Source organism: Desmodus rotundus, chromosome 11 (assembly GCF_022682495.2).
Source record: "Desmodus rotundus isolate HL8 chromosome 11, HLdesRot8A.1, whole genome shotgun sequence".
Lineage (NCBI taxonomy): Eukaryota > Metazoa > Chordata > Mammalia > Chiroptera > Phyllostomidae > Desmodus > Desmodus rotundus.
In genome coordinates this window covers 60,740,397-60,766,622 of record NC_071397.1, presented here as the reverse complement: position 1 = coordinate 60,766,622, position 26,226 = coordinate 60,740,397, and the positions used below count along the sequence as shown (strand labels likewise).

Here is a 26,226-nt window from a genome sequence, read left to right as displayed (position 1 = left end):
AGTTAGAAGGAAACAGAAGAATAGCTTCACGACCCTAGGGTAGGAAAAAATTCTAGGAGAGGACACAAAAACTACTAACCATAAAACAAGAGGTTGCTATTTTGGACTTTGAAAACATTTTTTATAATTTGCTTATTAAAAGACACTATTTAAAGAGTAAACAGGCAAGTCACAGCCTGGGACAGAAGTTTTGCAGTTACTGTATATTAGACAAAGGACTTGCATCCAAAATATGTAATGAACTTCTACAGCTCAGTAATAAAAAGGCAAACAACCCAATAATTATTTGGGCAAAAAGTTGAACATGCAGTTTAACCAGAAGACACACAAATGGCCAATACACACGTAAAAAGGTGCTCATCACTTTGTCCCCTCACCCAGGCAATGCAGATTCGCTCCACCCACTAGACCTACCGCACTGGTATCAGGTGAAGACATGCAGCCCGTGGCTGGGAGGGTGAGATGGGCGACTGCTGGAGAATTGTCCAGCAGTTCTCGTAAAGTTAAACATGAACCTGCCCTGTGACCCAACCATCCTACTCTTAAGTATTTATCCAAGAAAATGAAATCGTATGTCCACAGAAAAAAAAAATACCGTACATGAGTGTTTCTAGCTGATTTATTAAAAAATCTTTAAAGTGGAAACAATCCAAATGTCCACCAACAGGTGAATGGATGGACAGGTAGCGGTGTGTTCCCTCTGTGGGATGCCGGCGACCAGCCACCAGAAGCTAGAAAGAGGCGCGACACAGATTTGCAGATTCTCCCTCGGGGCCCCCAGAAGGTACCAACCCTGCTGGATGCCTTGATTTCAGACTTCTGGCCTCCTGCACTGTGAGACAACACATTTCTCTAGTTCTAAGCCACCAAGTTTGTGGCAATTAATCAGGATAGCACTAGGACACGAATACACTCCTCAACCAGGTTATCAAAGAATGCAGTTCTCAGTACTCAGCCATCTGTTTGGCACACTCAGGTAGAGATTTTAATCAACAAACTAAACAAAATGTGCTTAAAAAATGTATGCCTTTTCTTATACACGTTGGGTAACACACAAAAGGGGGAAGTGTACACACTCTTTGGCTACTTCTCATTGCTCTTTTCTAATGGACCAATAAATCGTGGAGACAGTTCTCTGAGAGCACACGGAGAAGCCAGACTGTGCCCCGCTGGGCTGCTCAGGGAGCAGGAATTAGTCTTTCTAAAGACTGCACCGTATTCCAGGATATGGGTTTACCATGATTTATTTTGCCAGTCCAGTTCAATTAGATGAAGGTTTATTAAATGCCTCATCCTGAGCACTTCAATTTAAATCTGCTCAATCCAATCCAGGGCAAACCAATTCAGTAAGCATCCAGTGAGTGCCTTCTTTGTGCCAGTCACTCTGCTGCAATCACATTGGTTTCATCTTAATTGGCTACCTCTGCCCCTCAGGTCTCATAGCAAAGATACTTCTTGAAAATCTATTATGCAATATAACAAGAGACTGATAATAAGACTGTAATAAAAGAGATTGATATTGGGATGGCTCTGATGTCCTTACTAAATTGGGCTGCTTAGAATTTGGGATTCTCCCCAGGTAGACAGGAGTCACTCATCCTGAAAGAAGTGGCAGAACAGATGAGAGCAGAGAGAACGGGATCCCATCTGGTTCACGGCGGGAAAGACAGCCGCCTAGAAGCAGGCGGGAGGAGCCCGAATGGTGTGGCCTGCAGTTGTTCGGCTTGTGTTAAGTATTCATTCGTTGTCTCACATGTTTCCCAATTATTGGCTCTGTGTCTCATATGCGTGCAGGGGCTTCCCGTCCTGTAGAATAAATAGCCACTGGCTATAATACACGGTGTCTCATTCAGGTCTTCTTGCTGCTGATGTAAGGAAGCACATTAAACTATTATTCTCCTGCTTTTGAGTTAGGCTGAATCTTAGATAATGAGAATTCTGAGTAATCATCCTTGCAATTAACTTGACACAGTGTGAGAGTGGACTATGCAGGAGATGGAAATCATTGGGAACCGCCTTGGGAGCCGCCAGCTATATCCTGGCTCTGCCTTGCGGTGCCACATAGAATAATCTGTCCCTTCTCCAGGCTAAATGCCTTCAGTTGTTTCAGCTGTTCCACAAAGGAGAGTTCCCAAGTGCCTTTCTCCCTTCATTTTGGATCCAATATTGACTTTCCTTCTTGTCCCCAGAAACAAGTGTAAAACTCCAGATGTCCCATGAACAATGGCACTATACAACCTACATTCCCATGAGCTGTTTGGTGACATGGCCCACGTCATAGCCTTCAAGGAGACTTGTCATTAACTACAGTTCCTAGATCTTTTCACCTAGGAAGCCCTTCCTGTAAGTCTCTCCTGTACACCTGGAAATGACATTTCAGCTATTCTGTCTTTTTAAACTTTCATTTGATTGGGTCCATCTGGCTAAAAACATTTTGAATTTTACTTCTACCATCTGTAGCATTAGTGGCCCCTCCCAGACTTGTATCATCTGCACCTTGATAGGCCTGCCTTCTAAATCTTCATACGTGTCCTCGGGGAGAACACAAGGAAAACTAGACGAGGGGCATGCCGCCGGAGACACCCTGCAGATCGCTGCTGTCATTTGAGTCATGCAACTTGGAACCTGGGTGGTGTCTCTGTGCTTACGATTCTACCCCAAAGTAATACCCTCTGCTCACATGTGCCATCTGATCCGGGAAATTATCTTGGGAAATGTTGTCACATACTTTGCAGTAATCAGGGTAGTCCATAGTTACAGCAGTCGTCTGATTTCCAACTCCCGGTGCCCCTCCCCCGCCTAGTAAATCTAGTCAGGCAAAGCCTTACGCTGTAGGGATTAGCTCCCGGGAGCCAGTGTTCCAACAGTGACTGCCACGTTCGTTGTTTTCCCAGAACTTACCAACCTAACAATCAATTCTGGGACTGGTTATTTATGATCAGAATCCAACCTGTTTTGAAAATTGGGATTAAAATATACCCTTCTGTTCTTCCGGTACATCTCTCTTTTGTGCAATTTCTCAGAAATTTCCAACCACAGCTCTGAGACCCTCTCTGTGAACCCCTGCTCTGGTAGCAGGGTGTGTTGTTGTCGGAGCCGGGAGAGGTTGAAGCTCACTGTGGTGAGCAGCAGCTGTCAAAACCTCAGCTGCCACCTGGGGCTGCCATTCTGGCATCTCGCTGCCACCTGTTCATGCCCTAGTCTACTTTAAGCAGTAGGTTAATGCTGTCCTTGTCCTTGATCTGAAAAATAAAACTCCACCCAACGACACACCCCTGTACTTTAGTGCCCTTCGGCACCCGCAGCTCCTCCGCACTTTGATCGCCGCGGAGACTTTTCTTCCTGGCTCCTGCACGCTGTGAGGATGCAGGGTTCGTCCCAGACCAGGCGTGCCTGCCGCCTGCACGCGCTGTTCTACTGGTGCTTGTCCTGCCGCCCCTTTGCATCTCCAGGGCCTGGCGCAAATGCCTCGCACCTAGTAAAGCGTTCAATAAATATTCATATAGCTATAGATTTTTAAAAGGTAAACTTAGAAAGCTAATTAAGAATTGATTTAACTGCTGTTGCACAACCTCAGGAGAACTTTGAGAAGGGAGAAGATCTGGAGAATCGTCCAGGAAGCCTGTGCTTGCTGATTGCTAACCCACTGGAGAGGGAGCAAGACAAGAGTCATTTTTTCCTTTTTTGACCTTTGCTTTAGCAACTAAAATGTGGAAGGCCACAATTGTACCTTGTATCATTCCCCTCCCTCCTTTTCTTTTTGTGAGTCAACCAAATCGTGCCTGCTGAGGACTCCCCTGTCCGCAAGGCGCTGGGAAGTCAGGTACGTTTTCACGCGGTCCAGATCCGGCAGTGGCGGCGGTGACATCGCGGTCTCAGCTGGGGATGTCACGTGAGGCTTCTAGGGTTTTTGGCCTTCAGCAGTCCGCTTTAAAAATGTAACGTCTCCCAGCCAGAAACAAAAGCCCTGGGAGATGCCACCCCTTGAATCTCGCAGCTAACATCTTGTTAACAAGGTGCTGGTGGAGGGAGGCTGGGCTGGGTATTGGCCACACACCCTCTGGCAAGACAGGGAGCCCTTCTGAGCTGTGGGGCACGTGATAATACTTGCCTCAGAGGCTCGTAGTGAGAGTTAACAAAGGAATGTAGGTATGTCTGTGTGCTTCATTAGTTTGTTTAGTATTTACCCGCCATTTGCTGCCTTGTTGGCCCTGTGAGCTGGGCCCTGTGTGTAACTGTCTGCTGGGGGCTGCGCCCGAAGCACGGGGACACAAGTGTGAGGGCAGTCACTGACCAGGGCTGGAAGGATTGGGAATCCTGCCTCACGGACAGTTCAGGGAGGACCCCAAGATAAACTCGGCTGTTCTGCTGTGGGCTGCTGGGCTGGAGGGCCGGCCCACAGACGCTCTGTATTTGTGGTTGGCCAGCCCTCCCTGTTAGACTGAGTGTGTGGTATGACTGCTTCCCCTTCTCAGGCGACTTGCCAGGGTCACCAGGCTCAGTGCCATCCTGGGAGACTGAGGCTGAGAAGCTGCGTGTTGACACCACGGACATGCACAACATGCCAGTGTGTGCGCATGTGTGTGTCTGGTGGGGTGTACTCGAGCAGACACAATGACCCGTAGATGGTCTGCTGCTCTTCCCTCCTCCCGAGAGTGTCTGGGTTCATGTTCACGTCCCTGGTGGGCTCTGCACAGGGACTGGCACACAGCAGGCACCCAGAAAATATTCGCTGAAAGATGGGAGGGATGGGTAAGGGGAGAAAATCTGTTGCTGGCCAGCACTTCTCTTTTGAGGCTAGAAAGTTGTTTTTGGCCCTGGTCTTGTAGTGTTGTGAAGGCTACGGGGCCGCCATGCTGTGTGGTGTTCGGGATCACTGGTCAGAGAAATAGTGACCTGCCCTCCGCCACCCCATCACGTCCCTGGTGGGCTGATGCTGTGATGGCATTAACAGGACAATGAGAAGCCTTTGTGATCCTCCTTGATGAGAAGCAAATTAGGACTGCATTTGGTTTTCCTGCCTTTAAGTTAGGAAAGAACGACAGAGGAGAGTTTTCCTGTACTCCTTGTTCCAACCCCCCTTCCCTTCACCCATTCTATTCCCTGACCCAGTAATAGTTTGCCGTCCTCATATTGGAAGACCCAGGGGTTCTTCTTTGCAAAGTGGGGAGAGTGGCCCAGTATGCAGCAGCCACATATACGGATGATGGATGGGGACAGTGTCAGGCACCAAGCACCCTACCTTTCCTCCCAGCATCACAGCTTCCTCGAGACCTCTGAAGCCTCCCCATGCCAGGGTGGTGGTAGTGCCCCCCCAGCCCCCTCCATGAGGTAGGTGTAGTCTAGCTGGGAGATAGGCTTATTGTGATGCTCTGCAGGAAGGGTGTGGAGCGTGGTTTTCTCCAGATGCATTTGTGTGTATTTCTTTAGCTTGGTAAATAAAAAATAAATGATTTTGTATTGTGTTGTCTTCGGGGTCCCTGCAAACAAATTGGTTGGGAAATAGAGTTCTTATCAACTCTGTCCTTTGCAAAGGGAACAAAGACAAGAATCATTTGGTTGGGATACAGCAGCAATTTGTATCAGACAGGACTTTACAGATTACAATGGGCTCTCATGGTCATTTTCTCACTGGGTCTTCAAGGCAGACTGGGGACGTGACCCTGGCAAGTACTGGCGTCTCATCTGATAGGTCAGGACTCCGGTGCCCACGGGTCACATTGCTGTTCCTCACTGCTACTCAAAGCCGGCTCTCCTGATCCTTGCTTGCCGGCTCCTGACCACTTTCTCCCCCCACTGGCCTCTTGGCCACAGAAACATGGTTCTTAGCTATTGGGGAAGCAAAGATTTCAGCTACTAAACATGGAGAGACAAAATCAGTTTCAAGATAACCGTGCACTTGCTCTTGACTTTCACCTCTAAAATGCATCTCTCCTTGACTTGCCCATGAAGGGAGGGCGTTGATTCCTGGGTGGTTCGCATTTGTTTTCTGCTGACGGCTGTATCGTGTGCACATGGGTCCAAGGTGGCGCACCTTTCTTAGGCAGTGAAACAGTGAGTTCTTCGAGGACAAACATTGAGTTGCTAGTCTCTTTACATAGTGCTAGCAAGTGCCTTAGATACTTCAAGGTTTTGCGAAGAGTATCATAATGAAGATATCATAGTTACACATTTCTCTACTTCAGCCTGAATAGATTTGCTTGACAATGTTTGTGTTGGAAATGTTGCTGCCTAAAGAAGCGCTGGGTGAAGTCCTTGAGGAGTTCACATATCCCCAAGGCTGGTGAATGGAGCCGTGCTGTGTGAGGCATTGACTTAGAGGGCTGTGACTGGTGTTATTAGAATCTCGTGGTTTTAATGTTAAAGCTTTAAGAAGTTTTCTTGGCAAAGTGTTTTAAAGGAATCTAGGTGTACAATCGGTTTATATTATAAAAAATCATCTTGAAAAGGGATTCTCTTTGTAGATAAAAATTGAGTCAGAAACAACCAAAACACCAAACCACCACTGCTTTCTCAAAACTAAATGTGAAGTATAAATAGAGAACAAAACAGGAAGTAGCGGTTTGCAAAAAAAGAAATACTTATAGCTGCTCAAAAATGTGCCTTTCCTTACAGTGTAGAAAGTGAGTTCAGAGACTGGTGACGAAAGTCACCGGCTCCACCTCCCAGCAGGGACTCGCACCTGCCAACAAACGTTGCTTCATTGCTACCTGCAAAACTTTTCATTAATCTTTTAAAATTATATGGACCAGTCCGTATGCCATAGGCACTGACTAAAGAAGTGTGTTCTCCTACCTCTCCGGCATCACGTGCTCTGCGAATTGATCGGGTGGCCTCAAACCCCCGAAGCTTTCACTCTGTCAGTATCTTCCCTTTGTATCCACAGGGACTTGGGAGGGTGGCTTGAAGGGTCAGGCTCCCTCCCATCCCTTCTAACCAGCTCCATTGCCAGTGCTCCCCCATGCACCCCAGGGCTGATCCCGGGAGTCAGTGGCAGGATTTGTGCCAAGAGCCCCGTGGTGGAGTCTGAGTCCTGCCCGCTAATGTGCGACCTCACAAAAGCTCTCCGGGGCTCAGCTCCCCCACTGTAAGTCCAGGGACAACAACGCTCATCTTACAGTGTCGTGAAAACTAATAGAGACGAAGTAGGCGGAGGCCCGTCTCAGAGCACGAAGTACACTGTGTCTTATTGGGGAGGCCTTCTGCTTGGAAAGTGGCTAGCATGGGACAGACTTCTAGGCCTGATGGTGACAAACGCCTTGGCCTGGCTCTTGTTGCCTCAGTGCTGGGGATGGGGGTGGATTCTGGAAGAGGGCATGGGTTGCTGATCATTCGTGCATTCATTCTCTCAGTCATTATGCATCATTTGTTTGATAAACATTTGGTAAGTCCCTGAGATGTGCCAGATGCTGAATTAGGTGGGGTACATTGACCAAGACATAGTTTGTGCCTCCTTCAAGAAGCTCACATATATTAGGAGAGACAAGAGAGGATGCAAATAAACAGAATGGCCGGAGATTCTCTGATCAAAACTGTTCCATCGCAGCTACAGGGAAGGATGTTGAATATAAACGTTCTGTCCAGGCAGAGCTGTGGTGGAGGAGTCTCTGGCAAGCTACCTCCTTGCGGAACAGGTCTTTGAAGGTGACTTCTTTTCACCGAACTGAGGGGAAAGGCCTCACGTTTCAGGCAGAAGCTGCTGCCTTTTGGGGAGCAGATAGAGCTTTCTTTTGAAGAGCTGAGCAGATCCAGTAATGGAACCTGTCTGCCTCCACCTTAGAGGAAACCATGAGTGGGGCACTTACCTCGAGTTCTGCCCCCACCTCTGTTCAAATTGGAAGCAGGTCAGTTCCATGGCTATGGCCAAGACCACGAGTACCTCCTGGAATGAGAGAAGAGCAGGTGATGGGGGGAAACCCCAGGGTCTACATATGGGGGTTCCCTTCAGCGTGGCTGTCCTCTGGGATCTGTAGTAAAGGTGGAGGGTGCAAAGACTCCCTCAAGGAGCACCAGGTGGCAGGGACCTGGAGAAGGGCAGAGGAGCTGGCAGGCCCCTCGCTCTGACTTGCCTTTCGTTGTCCTGTGGCCCCCAAGAATCTCAGCCCCACAGGACCTGTGCTCTCTGAGTGTCCTGGGCTCTTTGGTCCTCATCCTTGAGGTGCTGGTTGCCTCAGACCTGTCCTCCCACCACATCCTCTCTCTCCTCCTCTGCAGAGCAGGAGGGAGGGTAGGGGACGGTCTCCACTCTGGCACCCGGCCACCTTGCAGGCCCCCCATAGGTTGCACGGACAAGGCTGGCCCGCAGTTCATCTGTCTTCACAGAACCCCTGTGAACCTCCTGGAACACGACAGCATGGGCGGCCTGTGAAGAGCTGCTGCCAGGCCATTTGCCACTTGCCGCTGTCTGTCTCAGAGGCTGCTCTAGAACAGCATCTCATTTCTTCCTGGTGCCGATGAGCCCGGGGGCCTTGCCTGGCTCTCCCTTAGGGGGCAGCTGTGGGCTATGAAACTGCTTCACTGAAGCAGGATGACTCCTCAGTCCCAGGGTACCAAACCTCTCGGATAGCTGTCACCTGGCCCCTTTCGTTTCTGTGTCATCCTGTAGGACAGAGTAGGTCTCTTCTTGCTTTTGCCCTCTATGCGAGTAAGAAACTATCTAAATCTAAGAAGGGCTTCTTGCCACTTTGTCTACAAATCTGGGGGTTTTGCTCGATAAGGAGTTTAGAGATCCAGACCTGTAGAGACCGCAAGGCTGAGGCCCAGAGCCAGTAAGCGGCTTGTCTCCATCTCTCAGCTGATTAGGAGTGGAGCCAGGACGGGGTCATTTTCACCAGCACCTAATACAGTGCCTCAGGTGCTGCGAACACCCACGGCAATGGTCGCTGGTCCGCTCAGTCAGGTCTTGGGGGTTCTTAGGCATCCTGGTCAAGGCCAATGCACCCAACTGTGTTGCATGAGGTTCTCCTGCCTCCCACAGGCCAGTGCAGCTGGCAGAGCCGCCCACCCACTAATCTCTGGAGTACCAGGCGGAAGATCAGGTTTATTGATTTGTTTGTCTATATTTTTTGAATACACACAAAATACAAAAGGTAGGAAATAGCATGCAGAGAAAAGTCTTTTCCCTTTCCAGCCCCTGGAACCCCAGTCCCCGCTGCCTTCCTCCAAGATGATCGCCACTGTTTTTAAACACTTCCAGAGACTATGTATGCATGCGTATGTATGTGTGTGTATGTAGCACATATCTTCCTCACTACCATATGGCAGCATGCCACAGATGCCACCGTGTAAACTTACACCTTGATCTTGAAGATCTTTCGCTCTCATCTCTCTTAGCTTTGATTCTGCTGACCGCAGCCACGGCAGGTTCCTCCGCACAGCCGGTGGGTTGGCACGTGGGCTTGTCCCCAGGTATGGCCACAGACAGGCAGGTCCCATCTTTTGAGACAGCAGGAAGGATAGGAAATTTCCAGAGAAGGCTTTCTTACAAGCTTTCCATTCTGCTGGGTCATTAACTGACCTGCCTAAAGGACAGGCAGATGCCAACCTTTTCCATGTCTGTCTGTCTGTCTGGCCCTAACTAGGAAATCGCTTTAGCATTTAAGACACTAGGTTTGTAATGTGGGAAACAGTCACATGGTGACGGAAGAGCACAAACAGGAGACTGGAAACTAGCCACACTCCCTGCAGTTGCAACCGCCCCTCAGCTAGAGGGGCAGAGGGAGGAGGTGGGGTAGCAGAGGGCAGGGCCAGGTCACCCAACAGGGTGTGGACCACGCGGCTCTCCAGTGGGAGCTAGCAAAGCAAAGAGAAAGGGTGATCGCTTCCCTTGCTTTACCCATGCCAACCCCACCCTCCAAACTCAGATGAGCACCTCTCTTTGGGCAAACCCTAACAGCCAGCTGTCACAGAAACCTTGGAAAACAGCTTGAGGGGGTGAGGGGCATCCCCTTTCACACAGAGAATTGCAGGGACAGGGTGAGGGATGGAGCTGAGAGAGACAGGCCCAGGGCCAGCCCGCAGGAGTCTCTCGAGGGCTGTCTTCTGCAAGGACATCACCTCCCGGGGAAGGCCCGTCAGTATGGGGGACATGATTTAAAGGATAGGGGTGGATGCCTGAAACAGGAAGGTGGCAGCTAGACCCTCCTGGGCCTGGCACCCCTTTCTCTTGCTCTCTGAGGATTACGTTCTGAGCAGCAGCTCCAGGCAGGCGGGCCCAGGTGTGGCGCTGGAGTGAGAAGCAGCTTCTCTCTTTTTCCTGTGATGTCTGAGGGCACAGGCAGGCCCCAGCAAATAGGTAGATTCAGGGTACAGCTCAGTGGTGGCCAGCCAGTGAATTAGTCATACCTCTGATATGCCTGTCTCTCATACTTTCAGATGTTGCAACGTTTTTCCAAATCCTGCGGGTTGTAATGGGTGTTTCCCGCACAACACTACACATAGTCTCTGCTCTTGGTTCATGTATCTCTCCTCCTTCCCCTCAGATATGAGTCTTGGCTCTCTGTCACCCTGGCTGCTGCGCCCTGACTGGGTGCAGGAAAGGCTTCAGTACTGGGAGGGGACTTTCATACGTTCAGCTAAAGGTAGAATGGGTTTGACATGCTTTTAGCGTCTCCTTCACAGCAGATGGCCCATTAGGGGGAGGCAGGATGCCCTGCACCCTATCGAATGACAGAGTTCAGAGTTCTCCCTGTGACGGACGAGGCAGCTGTGTCTGGACTCCTTTGGGTACCTACTAGGCACATCTGGAACCTCATCTCCCAGGGGTTGAGAGGACAAGTTTGCACATCACAACTCCTCTGAAGACATGTGAAAGACTCATCACCCTTGAATATTCTATTGGTCCCACTTTTTACCTGGTTATTATTTGGGACAACTGGGGCTTTTCGATCCTAAGTCACTTCCTATTTTTCCGTGATAAGTTGGCTTGTTTACAGTTTCTTTGTACTCACCCATGTCAATGTGGACAGGTAGAGACAAGAGCATATCAGTACTTAACAGAACAAAATAATTACAGATAAGCTTTCCCTACTTACTCAAATCAGCAAAAATAAATGACATTTTATTCTACCTACCCTTCTTTTGTATTAAAATGATTACAACTACAGTCTGGTGCACCTTACCACAGTCTTCCGAGTCTCGAAGAACTCATAACCTTTCACAATTGTTTCAGCTCATTGTATTACCATTGTTGTTGTTGTTAATGATTCATAAATTGTTACAACTTGCTTCTTTGTCCTATTAGCACTACCCGCCATGTTCTTAAATCATTCTTGTTCTTTTAAGAATAAGACGTTGAACGTGAATCCTGATCTTTCTCTTTCCCCAAGATATGGAATCAATCATCTCTCAGGAGTCCTGATGTTATTTGGGGTGGAGAACAGTATCAGAGGGCAAAGTGTGAGCACTAGGTAGGAGTGAGTACAGAGGGGTGTTGGCTTTGGCTTCTGTTGGCCCAATTTTCATGTCAGAATTGGGGAAAAATGTATATAAAGGGGCTGCATTTTCTCCATTTAACAGAATATATTGCTGTCCCTCTTCTTCTTAAGGTATGAAGGTTTCATTGACCATCAAAGTGTTCCTTTATATTGATATATTTATACCCAAAATTAAAAAATATGAAGGTGCACCTCTGGCCTCAGCTGTGAGCTGTTCCTAGATGAGATGAGCAGACTCCCTGGTGAACGGCGTTGCCACAGGTGCCAGGTGCACCCTGCGGGCACAGTACCGCACCAGGTGCTGTGAAGAGCAGAGTGACATACGAAACATGGCCCCTGGCTTCCAGGAATGTACAGAAATCACTTACGTGTGTGAAACAATGAGAAAGTGATGCAGACCATTCACTTAATCGGCGCTTGTTGAACCTGGTGGTGCAGGCAATAGATGGCGAAGGAGTTGAGAGAAGCGAGAGATCCGTGTGAGCAGAAGCAGGAGGACGTGGGCCACCTTGAAGAATGGTTGAATTTTAGATAGATGTCCAGGTGCATTCTTATCACTAGAGACCACCTCACCTACAGACCTAAGCATCCCATGGAGCACGAGTATGAGGGTGCATACAAGGCTGCGGACAAAATAGTCACACCAGCGACACTGGCTGACGGTGTATTCAACATGGTGCCCAAGAATGAGAGAAGAGAGGGTTCTCTCGTACTTAGGAAATGGCAGTTGAGAAAGAGCATTACAGCAAGGTCAGGAGCCCATTCCATGCAGTTCACAGGAGGAAATAATTTAGAGTCCATTAAGGACTCTAGAGGTCCTTGTAACTATCACTTCTTAGTGCTTTTGGAAACAACAGAAAGCCATTGATCCTCCTTCCAGTTGAGCTGACCCACCCCTTCTCCCTGCGCCACCAAACCTCCCTGCATGTACTTGTCCTATTGCCAGCTCTGTGCATCTACCTTCCTCTGCTCTGCCAGGGAAAACCCTACCTCTGCTGTCGCCTTCTTGTGCTTTCCTGTCCCCACTCCTCCTGACCCTGCTAAGAGAACCAATTTCTTCCCTCTCATAGCATTTCATATGAAACCTCTGTTATAGAATCTATTTCCCATATTATTATTGCCTCTATATTTGTCTGCTTCTCCAAAGTTGGTGACTACGTTAGGAGATGTGTCTTATTTATTCTCATCTGCAATCCAAGTGTCTAAGCACAGTATTTGACACTCAATGCATGATCAACAAATATCTGTTGGACGAATTAATGAGAGAATGAGTGAATGAATGAGTGGATACGTAAATACATGCCTCAGGATAATTCCTAGGTGACTCAGTGGCATTGGTGTATGCTTTCAGAGTTGGTAATCCCTTGTTCTTTACCTTGATAGAGAACCATTAATTTATATGCATTAAATTTGCAAGACCAATGGGTGAAATGTTATCTCTAAATTCATAGACCGGATCTTAGGTTCTCTTGGTTTTAGTTGTAATATTTGCCTTGTTTTGATAAGAAAAGGGAGACTTAGGAAACCAGCCGCAAATCACTTTATTTAATATGTCAGGTCAACATTTGATGACAACATAGAAGTGAAACTTGGAGATCCAGAGACTTGATGACTAGGCTGTTCTAGGGACAGAATCTTCTAATGTTTACTAAAGTTCTGTGCTCTGAGTTGGCTTCCAAATCTGACCTGAACTGAGGCAGCCGTATTCACAGAAGTGCACAATTGAAGGCAGAGAAATTCAGAGGTATCACGTACACCTCCAGGGCTTTGACTGTTCTGAAACGATTTATGTATTTGGTTGTATCACATTGTGTGTCCATGGCTAGGGTGTCTTTGGACAGCGTTTGAGGTCTGTGGAGATGATGGGGGAAGGATAATAACCCAGCTGCCACCAGGTCCTCCCTGGAGGGAGGTGGTATCAAGGAGGGTGAGGGTGGTGAGCGGGTTCTCTTGGGGGTCCAGCGAGGCACCCCTGTTCACCATCTGTTTATAGACATTCTTTTTAGCTCTGAAACAATCTTCTCTGATATTTTTGGTGATAAAGTCTTTTTTGCCTTTTTGTTGAAAGTTGTTTGGGATATTAAAGCAGGGGCCAGTGAAGTTCTGTGGACGAGGAGCTAAAACCATTAGAAAACAAGGAAACAAAAGGCCGTATAAGAAGCACACATTTCCAATAGAAGCTTCCAGAGAATGAGAATTGTTCACTCATTGTTAATTTTCCTTTTTATACTATTTTTCTACCTATGGTTTAAAAAATTGAAATAGTGAAAAATGGTATAAAGAAGAAAGCAAAAACATCTTTTTAATATTTTACTGCCCAGAGACAACCCCCAGCAGCCTTTTGATGACTGTTTTCCCCAGACCTCTTTCTATGCCTAAACATGTGCGGACTTATGTACAACTACATACAAACATATATGACCACAATCATACTAGGTATATTATTTTCACTCTTCTTGTATACATGCATATATGTGTACACACACATATATACTTAAAATTAGAAAGTATTCCATGTTACGAATGTGAATAACTTACTAACTTAAGGCTGTTTTGAGAGATATTTTGATTGCTTCCAGTATTTCACTATTATAATTAATATGCAAAGAATACCCTTAGCCATATATCTTTGTGTTTTTCTCAGATTATTATCTTCTTAGGAGAAGTCCTTAGGAATAACGTAGCTGGATCAGGGAGTGTGCATGTATGAAGTTTTTAAGTGATTTTCAAGTTGTCCTCTGGAAGGGTCAATGGTGAGAAGGAGTGCCTATTCCCCGACCACCAGCAGACTGTTTGTTGTTCTCAGGGTCATTCACGTTCATCAGTCTGAGAACCACCAACGGTATCTCAGCTTACTCCTTCGGGAGGTTGCCAGCAAAGTTTAGAACACTTTCTTGTGATAATTGACCATTTCTTTCAGTTTCTTCTCTCTCATTTTTGTAAATTATGCCTGTACTCATCTTTTAGAGAGCTTATTTTTATTTTAATAATTTGAAGAAGTTCTTTGTATCAACATTTTTTTGTTCCATATGTAGCAAGTAGTTTCCCGAGGTTTTCATTTATTTTCAACCTCTTTCATGATTTTACTTTCACTGTATGAAATCCTTTGAGTTTTATATAGTCATGTCTATCAGTCTTTCCATCATACTGAGGTTTCCTGAGCTTTCCATCAGCATTAGAAAGTCCGTTACCAGGTCATCTCAAGAGTATAAAATGCTCATCTATATTGTCTTCAGTACTTCATGTTTTTAATTTAAAAATATATTTTAGTCTTAGATGCCTCTAGAATTTAGTTTGCTGAAATATAGCTAAAATTTTAATTTTTTCCTAAGTGCCAGTTGTACACAAATCATTTATTCACCTTTCCTGTATTGATATAAAATGATTCTAAAATTCAAACAAATGGAAACTTAATATCTGTTTAATTTCTGGGCTAACTTGTTTATTGGTCGTATTACTTATTCCTGTACCGTACACTTGCCATTGTTACAGTTTCATAATAATATATGTTAGGAACCCAGAGGGCGAGTCTCCCCTGCTGGCTTTTGTTTTGTCCTTTTCCTTAAGTGACTGGATTTTTTATGTGATTGCATTTAATTTAGAGAATAATTTAGGTAAAAATTCCATTTCAAAATACATCTGTCCAATAATAGAATAATTTTTTTATTTACTCAAGTCTTTTAGTACAAGTAGGATTTTTAAAAAATATTATTTTTTTCATTTAAGTCTTTCTACTTACTAAATCTATATGAAGAGCTGTGAAGGGTCTGAGGTTTTAGCCTCCGCAAGCTAATAAGTTAACCTGCCTCGATGTCATGGTGCTGGCAGAAGACAATCAATTCCTAGGTCAGGGGCACAGCAGGTGAGATAATCTTCATGCCCCGATCTGCCTCCCTTGTCGGGATTCCATGGCGAATGCTGCACATGCAGGGGTTTGAGTCACAGCTGGGGAACTCTGAGCTTCGGAAACAATAATGAGAGGTCAGGCCAAGCTTCCTTGAGCTAACTGTTGAAGAATGAAGCTTGAGCTAACTGTTGAAGGGGAGTATCTGAGAGGGGAAGACAGAGCATTCTGGGCAAAGGGAACCACACATGCAAAGGCCTTATACTGAGAGTCTATAAATATCTGGGAAAAAAACCCAACATCGTGGCGACCTCATTATCTTCTGGCTAATGATGCTGAAGAGAATTAGCCTGTTTATTTTTCCCATTGTAAATGATCTATTTGTTTTGCCTAAATTCTTATAGATTTTATCTTGTTGCTTTGAAGTATGTTATTTTATTGGGATGTATTGCTATTCATTTTTAAAGAAATTTTCATAAGATACAGAGAGCCTCTTTATTCCGGAAGATGGCTCCTTAATATATCTATGAGTATTTCCCTTTTCTATTGTTTTGACCTTTTCTTTAAACATTTGATAATTTTTTCATAATTTTCACAATTGTGGTCTCTATTTTTCATAATTGTGTTCTCCCTGAACATGTTCCACCTGCTTTGTTTCCACTGCTTCCCAAGATTCCAAGAGTAAGGACGCTTCCTGATTTTCAGTATTGGTCTTTGCTACTTTTACTGTTTGCAGGTCATGTCATCCTTTTGGAAAAGGAGGTTTAGGGGGATCCCGAACTTTTGCCACCATCTTTTCCAAAGTCCGTTACTGAAACACCATTTTGTAAGTGCTTTCCCCAACTCTTTAAAATTATTCCAAGGAGACATTTAAAGGATTCCCATGGTTAAAATAACCTCTTCAATTTTTAAGTCTCCTATCTTGTTACTTAAAAGTGTATTTATTTGCCATACGGAACTGGGACATAGTATGTTCCTGATTAATGGTGGAACTATGTGATCACCCAGGTGTGGTGAATAGGAGAGACTATAAGAAGACTTCCTATCTCCAAGTATTTCCCCATTGCTGAGGTACCTCATATGCTACCAATAATGGTTCATTGTTTCTCTATTAGTATAACATTTGTTGAACAGATTTAATTATCTGGAAAGGTCCTTCATACTCCTAAGATGGATATCTTCTATGGAAGCAAATGAAAAGTAGCCCAGGTCCTGGTTTTTCCACCCAGTAGGGAGAGGAAAGTAGGAAAACAGAAAAACCCAGTTTAAAAGATGACATTTTCCCAAGGAAATATTTTTCTGACATATTGAGAAATTTGGGGATAGTTAAATGTCTTTTTGAGTGATACAAACTTATAGGATAAGAAGTGAATTAATTTGTTACCCTTCCTTTACTCTTCAAAACCTACTCAACAAGAAGAGTGTTGTGAGGGGTTAATCTCAGTTAGTACGGTATCCTAGCTCTCCAGTGACAGAAGACAGCAATGACCCTTCCAGAGGACCTGAGATTCAGTGGTATCCCTGATCATGGGTTTGTTGGCTTTTGATCTTGATGTTAGTTGATACATTGCTGACCTCCTTGCTAGAGGCAAAGTAGAAAGATAGAGAAACATGCTTCAGGCTAGGAAAAATTCCTATTTCTGAAGTCTACAAACAATGATGAAGGAGAAACTTGATTATGATAGTTCAAAGTGGGACTCAGACCAAATTTTACGTAGTAAAAATCTTACTGGGTAAATTTGGTGGTTCTTCAATGTTTTTGGATGCACCATTTTTGAAAATGAATATTTTAGATGTTTGTTGATATTGTGGAGTACAGACATGAAGTCTAGAAAAGCAATAATGTCGATGGGTTTATCTTCATCAGCGTAATCCCTTGACTCTAAAATGTCTTTCACTGTATCCTATGTCACTATTTCATGTGCCACTAAGAAAGAAAAAAGGCTCCATGTAGGATTCTGACGTGCATGCAGTGCACCCTAATCTCAGAGATGTTCATGTGTGAAAACCTGCATCTTAGAAACAATGAGATGTGGTATTTCTCCTACACTGACAAAAGCAGGGAGAATTTATATTCTCAAGAACACTGTCACCTATCTGAACTATTTAACAATGCTTTGTGCTTTAAAACTGTGTTTACTAGGTCTGATACTTGCAAGAATAATCAAAATTGTTGATAGAATATGGTTAGTGTTCAGAGAACTGACAAAGTGAACTTACATTCAGAAAGGATGCCCAAAATTTCCCAGATCAAGCTTTTAAGACTTTCTATTATTGGGTATTTTCCTCCTTGAGCAAAGCAGCTGGGTTCCTGCAGTACTGCCCAGTTAGGGTGTAGGGACTGCTTCTCCCGTCTTTCCCAACTCTTCCTGCCACCTTTTGAACAAGAGCTTCTCATTTCCACTGTTAGGTACCACTAATTCTCAGAAATTGACTTTATTACCTAACATCATCCCTGAGTTAAAGTCAAAAGTTCTGTCTCATTTGTCACATTCCAGAACATTGCAGGAAATCTAACCCCTGAGCTCATGGTACCAGCTATGCTCTCTGGGTCGGGGATGACCAACTAGCTCTTGCTGAAATATTTGGCCAACTCTACTTGAGAAGCTTATTATTAGTATCTTTAATGCTGAGAATATTACAGTATGTGAGGTGTCTGCTTGGAGGAAAGGATTTGAACATGGTAACATTTACCCAGAGTCCTACTGTCTTTGCCATTGGTAGCACTTTAGCACTTGCCTTCTACTTTTCCACCAAACACACTTTTACATAATAGAGACCACATTTATGTATAATTTGCGTGATGCTTTGTCGCTCACCCTCATGTTAATAAGAATGTTTTTAAAGGCTTCTAACTAGTTGATTGTTTTATTTTGTAGATAAATCAACTATTCCCCTCTTGCTTCTTATTTGGGCTATATCCATTTTACGTTTGCAGTTCTAAATCATGTTCAAATAAACATTCCTGTATGTAAATCTCTCCCCACAATGTGACTGAGGGACACAGTTGACTCTGATAACAGTTAATTTATACTGTTAAATTTCTTTCATGGAAAAAAGTTCATAACAATTTATAACCAAACCAAAGGAATAGAAGTGAGTATGAGAGAATGGTTGTGTTTATTTAATACTGTTATTATATTGGTTCAAAGTTGAACTAACTGGGGAAGCTGAGACACAGACAGATAAAGTGGGCTTGTTGCAGGTGACACTATGCATTGTATTTGGAGCTGGGAATCTATTGTCTTGTCCACTAGCCAGTATCTTTCCTACCTTACTGAAGTCCCGTGGAAATTTGTTATCCTTGAAATTATACCAGGAGCTCAGCTCAGCAGCACCATAGAAGCTCCCGCTGGTGCCTGGCCCTCTCCTGTCTGGTCTTCCCCTGCACTAAGGGGTGGTATGACCAGAATCGCCAAGCCAGATCCGTGTTTGCCTTGCACACCAAACAAACACTTTTGTTTTTGTTTTGCTTTGTGTCTGGACTAATTCTTAGCACCTCTTCTGCCGGTGAACGATTTGTCACTTCCTTCTGTAAGACTGGCACCAGCAGAAATGCAGTCTCAGAGGATCCCTGGGAGAAAGCGAGGCCGACCCCCACTTCACTCAACACCTGTGAAGATGGCAGTTCATAACCTTTATTCTGCTTCAGCTGGTTCTTTACCAGCGGTGAAGATCCCAAAGAAAAGAGGGCGGAAACCCGGGTACAAGGTACGGCTCCATGATCTCCTTTCTCTGCAGTGTTATCGGGCTGGGGCACGGGTGCTTGCGCAGAACTCCAACTGCAGAAAGTGAGGAAAGGTTGGGAGCTGGGTAGACACGGGGCCTGTAAGTTTCTGTCACTGGAGCTTGTGCCGCACGAGGCCTCACTGTTTACCACGTGGTACACAACGCGTGCTGTTGCCGTCGCTCATTTTCACAAGCGGAGAAAGCGAATTACACCAGATGGGGAGAGTTGTAAGGCGAGCAGATTTTAGGGTCAGAGCTAAACACACATTACTCAGCCTCGCATCTAAATTAATGTTTCAGACACTGAGCTTTCCCCCGACTGTGCCTTTCGGGGCAGCTCTCAAAACCGCTTTCCAGAACTCATTCGTCATTTATTTTAGTAGAAGCAGATGATGTTCCCGAGACATTTAAATTAATAATGCGAGCAGTCTAGTGTCAAAGGACACAGAAGAGTTTTCCCAGATAGAGACACAACAAGGGACTCATCCTGAAAATGCTGGTTGTTAATTCATAGTTTCCTGCTTATAAAAGGTGCTGATGTCAAGTTTAGCTCCAAGGAGGCATATCAGGCAAAATTAAAATCCCGTGACCCTTTTAAGAATTAATGACTTGGAGAGGCTGGGGGTGGAGCATAAATTCTCCAGTGTAACTGCAGTCACATGAAGCAACCAGCCCCAAGGACTAGCTTCTCCTCCGAGATGTTTTTGAAGAGGTTCCTGGAGAGGAAAGACTGAGCTTTTCTCCACAAGCCTTTCGGGCATTAGAAAATGAGCCACAGAAGTTTTCCTTCATTTACTTGTCTTGAAATAAAGAGCTTATGTTTCCATTTTGAGATCTGAATGCTCCGACCAAAATGCAAATTGGCAATTAACTCCCATAGATTTAGGAAAATGTATGGAAATTATTTCAGGTCAGCAGAAAGACGAGGCTTCCGGAAGAACTGGTTATGAATTCAGCCTTTATCCCTTTGGTTCTCTGCAGTTCTTCCAACTGCTGGAAAAGAAAAATGGTAGGTGGGGGGAAGTGACTCAAAGTTATTTGGGGGTCATTGGTTTTAGTGAAAGGTTTTGGGTGAAGTCTTTTGTCACTGGTTATTATTCTAACAAAGAGGACCTCATTTTCCTCATGGGCACAGCTACTTTGGAATTGTGTCTCTGAAGCTGGCACAGGGCTGGTCTCTCTGCTCAGCTACCTGTGCAGTTGCCGGGGTCTGGGAATTGCATCTGGAAGGCTGGAGCCGGGCAGCCTCTCTGTTTGTAGAGCCAGGGAGCAAATCCAGGAGCTAAAGAAACACACTGCAAACTTTTTTTCTTCTGTTTGGCCTTTCTCCTACTCCCCTGGGAGCCATGACCCAAGAATGAAAATTACTGACAGACACAGCATTTCTGGGGCCAAGAAAAATGAAAATTCACTCCACGGAATGAACTCGACTTTGCAGTTTTCCTGCCTCCTACAAAGGGCAGTTTTCAGTGCTCCTAACACTCAGAGACACCTCAGGGCAGGAAGGAAGCTTTTGGGATGTTTAGCAGACGATGCAGGCCCTGCACAAAGCAGGCAGGGCCCATGCCTGCTTTGACAATTGGCCACAGCTCTCCTTTGAGTCCATCGCCTGTGTATTTGGGAACATGAGTGGGAATTATTCCAGCCCAGCAGCTCCCAGACAGCTTTCCGAGCATTCGAGAAGAATGGCTTCAAACCACATGCCAGTCTACACGAAGTTCCAACCCACTCGTGACATGAGGAAAATGACAACCATTTAACCATCTTCATAAAGCTAAAATGATTTCACTGAAAGGATTATCCTTTATTCTGAAATATCTAGTTCCCTCTATTTTGGTGTTAAAGTTTATTATATCTTATAAAGTGTCATATATTGTCAGGATTTGCTAATTTTTAAAAAGTCCTATTTGGCAAAATAAAGTTGGCAAACCATTCAGCCTCTCCAGTTTTATTTGAGAATGTCTTAGATCCTGAGGCCTCACTTACCATTACCAAAAGGGTTTTCATTGTGGAGAAGCCAGCAAGGAGACTGTACGGTTTCCTTCCATGTACCAAACGCCCACTCATTTGGCAATTTCAACAATTTGGGTCACAGCTGGGGAGCCAGGCTGTTAAAAATGCTGAGCAAGCAAAATAAGATATTACTTGGTCTACTCTTAAAGGTCTCGTATTTTAAGAAAATGCTGTTGAGCCCTCCCTCAAAGTTTGGTTACCTATACTATAGACACATTTCTTACAAACTCAATTATAGCCGTTTATTAACAGCCATAGATTTGAAGGGGAAAACGTTTTGGGGGAGAAGGCTATGCACACACCTGGCCACCGAAGGGATAATAATAATAATGTCATAATTCTATGCTAACATATTAATAATATAGAACAATAAAATATGTAATATTAATATTATAAAACAATAAATAACAATTTTCATACCAATAACATTATGATATATTTATACTAACAATATTATCATAATAAAATAAGTGTCTGAGTCTTTGATAGTCTCGTCCCCAGGAGATTCCAAGAACTTCTGGTTGTGCCAACCTTGTCACAGGTCTAGGGTGGTTGATGTTTGTCACTTCTTGCCTGGCACAGTCCCAAGTTGCTCTGTCAATCACTGTGCTCCTGCACACGTGGAGACTGTCTCTGGTCCAAGTAGGGAACGAGCTTCTCCTTTAAGACTAACTCAGGTGGCGACATCTAACCCTTCTCTGGGTCTTGAGAGTAACATGACTGAATTATAGGCAGAAAAGGGAAAGTTCAACTGGCAGCCAGATGTCAGCGCTCCAGAGTTCATAGGTCATGCCTCCTCCCAAGGCCCATCTGGCATCTGTCTCTTGGCCCCAGCTGACAGCCACATTGCTGGCACATGCTCACTGCTGTGACAGCATCATCTGATGGCTTTGCTGTGCTTTCTTGAGCAAGTCAAAGGAAGCAAACACCTCTTATCATTGCATTTTTCCTGCAGAGCCGTACTCTGACTGCCACAAAAGAGTCTTCTTCATTATCAAACAGAATCTTTACATCTCATTTGCAGCATCTGCTACCAATTTAGGTTCTTCATTCAGAGACTTCCCAAGGTCAACAGGTAGATTCCATGACAAAAAATAAGACCATGGAAGACTTATTTTTTTTTAAAGATTTTATTTATTTTTAGAGAGAGGAAAAGGGAGGGAGAAAGAAAGGGAAAGAAACATCAATTGGATTGTTTGCCTCCTGCACACCCACAGCTGAGGACCTGGCCCAGAATCAAACTGCAGACCTTTTCATTTGCAGGCTGGTGCTCAATCCACTGAGCCACACCAGCCAGGACTATTGAAGTCTTTTCAAGAGGTAAAGAGTGAGGATCTACACCAAGGAAACACTAGCTTCCATTCTGTAGACACAGATGACTAAATGTCTCCATGTAGTGGGATTTCCAGTTTCTGTGTCTTTATAATTAGAACTCTGATTTAAGCAAAAATTAAAAGTACTGGATTTTTGAAATGGCCATTTGTCCCCAATACATAATAATAACTAATACTAATAGCAACAATATGTAACATTTATTGAACACCTCTAGGTTTGAGGCTTTAGGCGAATTTGACCCCTGATAGTTTGATTGTGACGGGCATTGGAAACATTGGAAAAATTCAAATTTTCTTAACTCCCAAAAATCTCAACTAAGAGAATGTTCAAACTTTCAACACTTATTTAAAATGTGTTTTCATTAGAAACGTTGAATTGGCTTTAATGCTTCTTTGATTATCCAGATCTTATATTGTGTTAGAATCATATATGAACACTAAATGTAGCTTCCTAGTGGGCCAGGGAAGAATGAATATCTAATAACTTCCTGTGTCTATTTTCAGGGGCCCCCTCTTCCTGAGGGTAGGTGGGGAGTGCCACCTGTGGTCCACAGTGGACACGATCACACAGGCACAAGGCAGGAGCCATTCCCTCTGGCTGAATGGTGTGCCACTCTGAGGCAGGGACTGTCTCTCCTTTGGACTTCTGTTGCCCCGCACCCCCAGCCCCCACCCCAGGACTGCAGCAGGGTCAAGGCCTGGGGTCAGCAGTAGGTCGGAGCAGTGGTATGCCCGTAAATGTCTCCACCATCCTGAGTGGACCTCCCAGGTGAATGCTAGTTGATGTTTTGACTGACATTAAGGAATAAGACAAATGTAAACAGTGAAGTTGTATGTTGGAACTTCTTTCATCTGTCAAGGATGTGGCATCTTTGCTGAATTGGATAATAGTTTTGAATTCAAAATACATTTCATTTTTGTATTATTTCCAGCGTAACGGCTACAGACAAGGCATACTTTTAAGTTTCAACTGCATTTTAAACATTTTCTTAAATCTATAAATTAATAAAATAATAAATCCAGCCCTAATTTGTAGCATTTGCCAATTTCCGAAGTCTAAATATTCCCAATATGGCCAATTTCAAGTCACCAATGTGACGTTTCTGGACGCGATTTTGGGAAAAGATGTGCCGGAACACGCCGTTTGCGTCTGTATTTCCATGATTCCACACAGACGCAACAGCGGAATGATTCGAAATGGTGTGTTTTAAATATCTTTTACCCTTGGTTTTAATATACTTTAGTTAATACTCTAAGTATACATACATTTGTTTTTAATAATGGCTACATTTAACAATTAACTCGTGGCGTTCCTGAAAGCCTAACGATCGTCTCAGTGAACCCATATAAGCTGGCTCCAGCTCCCTCTGCTCTGAGTTCTGCAGCGCACGGATGCCTGTAACTGGAGTCCCATGTCCCTTCTTCATCCGCAGGGCTGCCTGCTTGGCCCCGTGCCTGCTGATACATACAACATCCCCCTTAATCGGTGTCTGTAAGAAATCACACACAGCATTCCTTGAAATGTGTGGTCTTTACCAAAGACTGCTGTGGTCACCAGATGCAGAGGATGAGATTCCATTAAATAATTCTCACAGATAGATCTGGGTTTTTGAATTCCACTTAATCTACTGGTAGAGTTTTTGTTTTTCTTTTTTTCCCCTTTCTCTGACTACGCATGGAATTTTCACTGCCTCCTCTTTCGGCTTCCCTCTGTCAGGAGGAAATCAGACCATTGTTTCATCTCTCCCCCAAATGCAGGGAGGAAAAAGTACCATCAGACCCAGAAGCAGGCTGACTCCTAGCAATGAAATTAGCTCGATGGCTACAGACTTGTTGTTGGAGCTGATTTGTATTTCCAACAGGCAGGGTTTTAGACTAAACTCTGAGGTTAAACACTGTGAGGTGCTCAGATTTCCCTATCTCTGCTCCCCTCAGCATCCCCTCAGAACCCTGAGGGAGTTTGATGTGGAGGGAGAGGGAATCTGAAGGAGGGACACGCCCCCAAGGAAAGCTGTGGGCAGGGACATGGACAAAGCTGCCCTTACCACACAGGTATGGGGAGAAGAAGGAAGGGAGGGAGAACATGATAAAAAAAAATCTGGCATATTAGTTTCCTAGGGCTGCCTTAACAAGAAAAGAACAAATTGAGTGGCCTGGATAATAGAAGTTTATTGTTTCACAGTTCTGGAGGCTAGAGATCCAAGATCAAGTTTGTTGGCTGGGTCCATTCTTGCTGAGGGCTGTGAGGGAGGATCTGTCCCAGGCCTTTCTCCTAGCTTCTGGAGGCCTCGGGCATTCCTTGGCTCTGTCGTTGGTGTCCTCCCTGCGTCTTCCCATTGTCTTTCCTCTGTCTGTGTCTGTCTCTGTGTCTAATTTTCCCCCTTTTTAAAATAAGAACCACAGTCGTATATGATTAGGGATCACTTTAAAGACTTCTGCTTCACTTGGTCATCTGCAAACACCCTGTTTCCAGAGATAACACTCACAGGTATTGGAGTTAGGACTTCAGCATCTTTGGGGGACACACTTCAACCCACAGTATCCAGTATACTAATAGTCTGTGTCTTTTAATTAGGCATTTAGTCTATTGATGTTTAAAGAAATGACTGGCAAGTTTGGATTTAAATCTGTGTCTTGTGTATTTTATTTGCCTCACTCATTCTGTGTTCCTTTTACCTGTTTTTCTGGCTTCTTTCATATTTCTTAACTTAATTTCTTCCCTCCTCATCGAAAGTTAAACACTCTGTTTTCTATTGTATTATTGGTTGCTCTAGAAAGTATAGCACACGTACTTACTGAGGTTTTATAAAGTTAACCTCACTGTTACTTCCTCCTGGGTAATAAAAAGACCTTAGGACATTTTAATTCTCTTTTGCTTTTTTAATTCCTCAGGACAGAATTATTTTTACATAGTCATTTTCACTTAGATTCACTTGTGTATTTACCACTTAACAATTTTTTTTCATTCTTTTTTGCCTACCAGACCTTCCACCTGTACTTCTGTTCACCTGAAGTACATCTTTTACAAATCCCTTTATTATAGGTCTTCCAGTGATGGATTCTCTAGCTTTTGTTGTCTGTAGTATCTTTATTTTGTTTTAATTTTTGGAAAAAATAAGTTTTCTGGATGTAGAATCCTAGCTTGTTGGTTATTTCTTTGCAGCATGTGGAAGATACTCCATGTGTTAAAACTTCTTGTTTTTGCCATGTCTTTTAACCTCTCCTCCATGATTTCTATATGTTTGTCTCTGTGCTGCTTCCTGGAAAATTTGTCTGACTTATCTTCCAGCTCACCGATTCTCCCCCTAGCTATGTTTCATGTACATTAAATCTGTCCATTTAATTGTTAATTTTAGTTATTGTGTTTTCATCTGTAGGAGTTAAATTTGTTCTTTTAAAAATTTGCAATGTTATTTTGTATAGTTTTCTCCAGGCATATTTTCAAGCCTGTGCTTTGTATCTTTACCCATAATATCACAGTTGCTTTTATCATATAAGTCTGATAATTAAAATTTTTAAAGTGGTGTGGGTTTTTTTTTTTCCTGTGTTTTTTATTGCTCATTCTTGCTTTGGTTCCTTGCTTTCTTGTGTATTTGGATATTTTAGACTCTGTTATTCATTGACTTAAAAAATTATTTTAGGGACTTTTTTGAGACCTTTTTCCAGAGATGATTTGTGTTTACTTTTCCACGTACCTGGGAACATTGCCAGGCTGGGTAATTTTTTTAACTAAATTCACTGTCTGTCTGAGGTTTTCTTGATTGCCCAAGTTCTATGAATTTGGGCTGCAAATCTGTGTGAGATCCAGCTATGGCAATATCGTCTGAGGAATTTTGCATACCCCTCCCCCAGTTTCAAACAACGTTTCTCA

General features: G+C 44.2%; 1 protein-coding gene across 5 annotated transcripts in view; it reads left to right on the top strand.

The window, feature by feature from the left end:
* SCML4 (Scm polycomb group protein like 4) overlaps positions 1-26,226 on the top strand; it is a 98,329-nt gene that overhangs the window by 21,182 nt on the left and 50,921 nt on the right. For 4 of the 5 annotated variants that reach the window (XR_006654179.3, XM_024552157.3, XM_045188654.3 and 1 more), the window contains exon 2: positions 18,776-18,990. The exons of the other annotated variant lie outside the window; for it this stretch is intronic. Coding sequence is in view for 3 of the 4 variants with exons in the window: in XM_045188654.3 (XP_045044589.2) it covers positions 18,776-18,990 (215 nt within the window). In the remaining variant the exon portion in view is untranslated. The remainder of the gene's footprint in view (positions 1-18,775; positions 18,991-26,226) is intronic. 5 annotated transcript variants of the gene reach the window in all.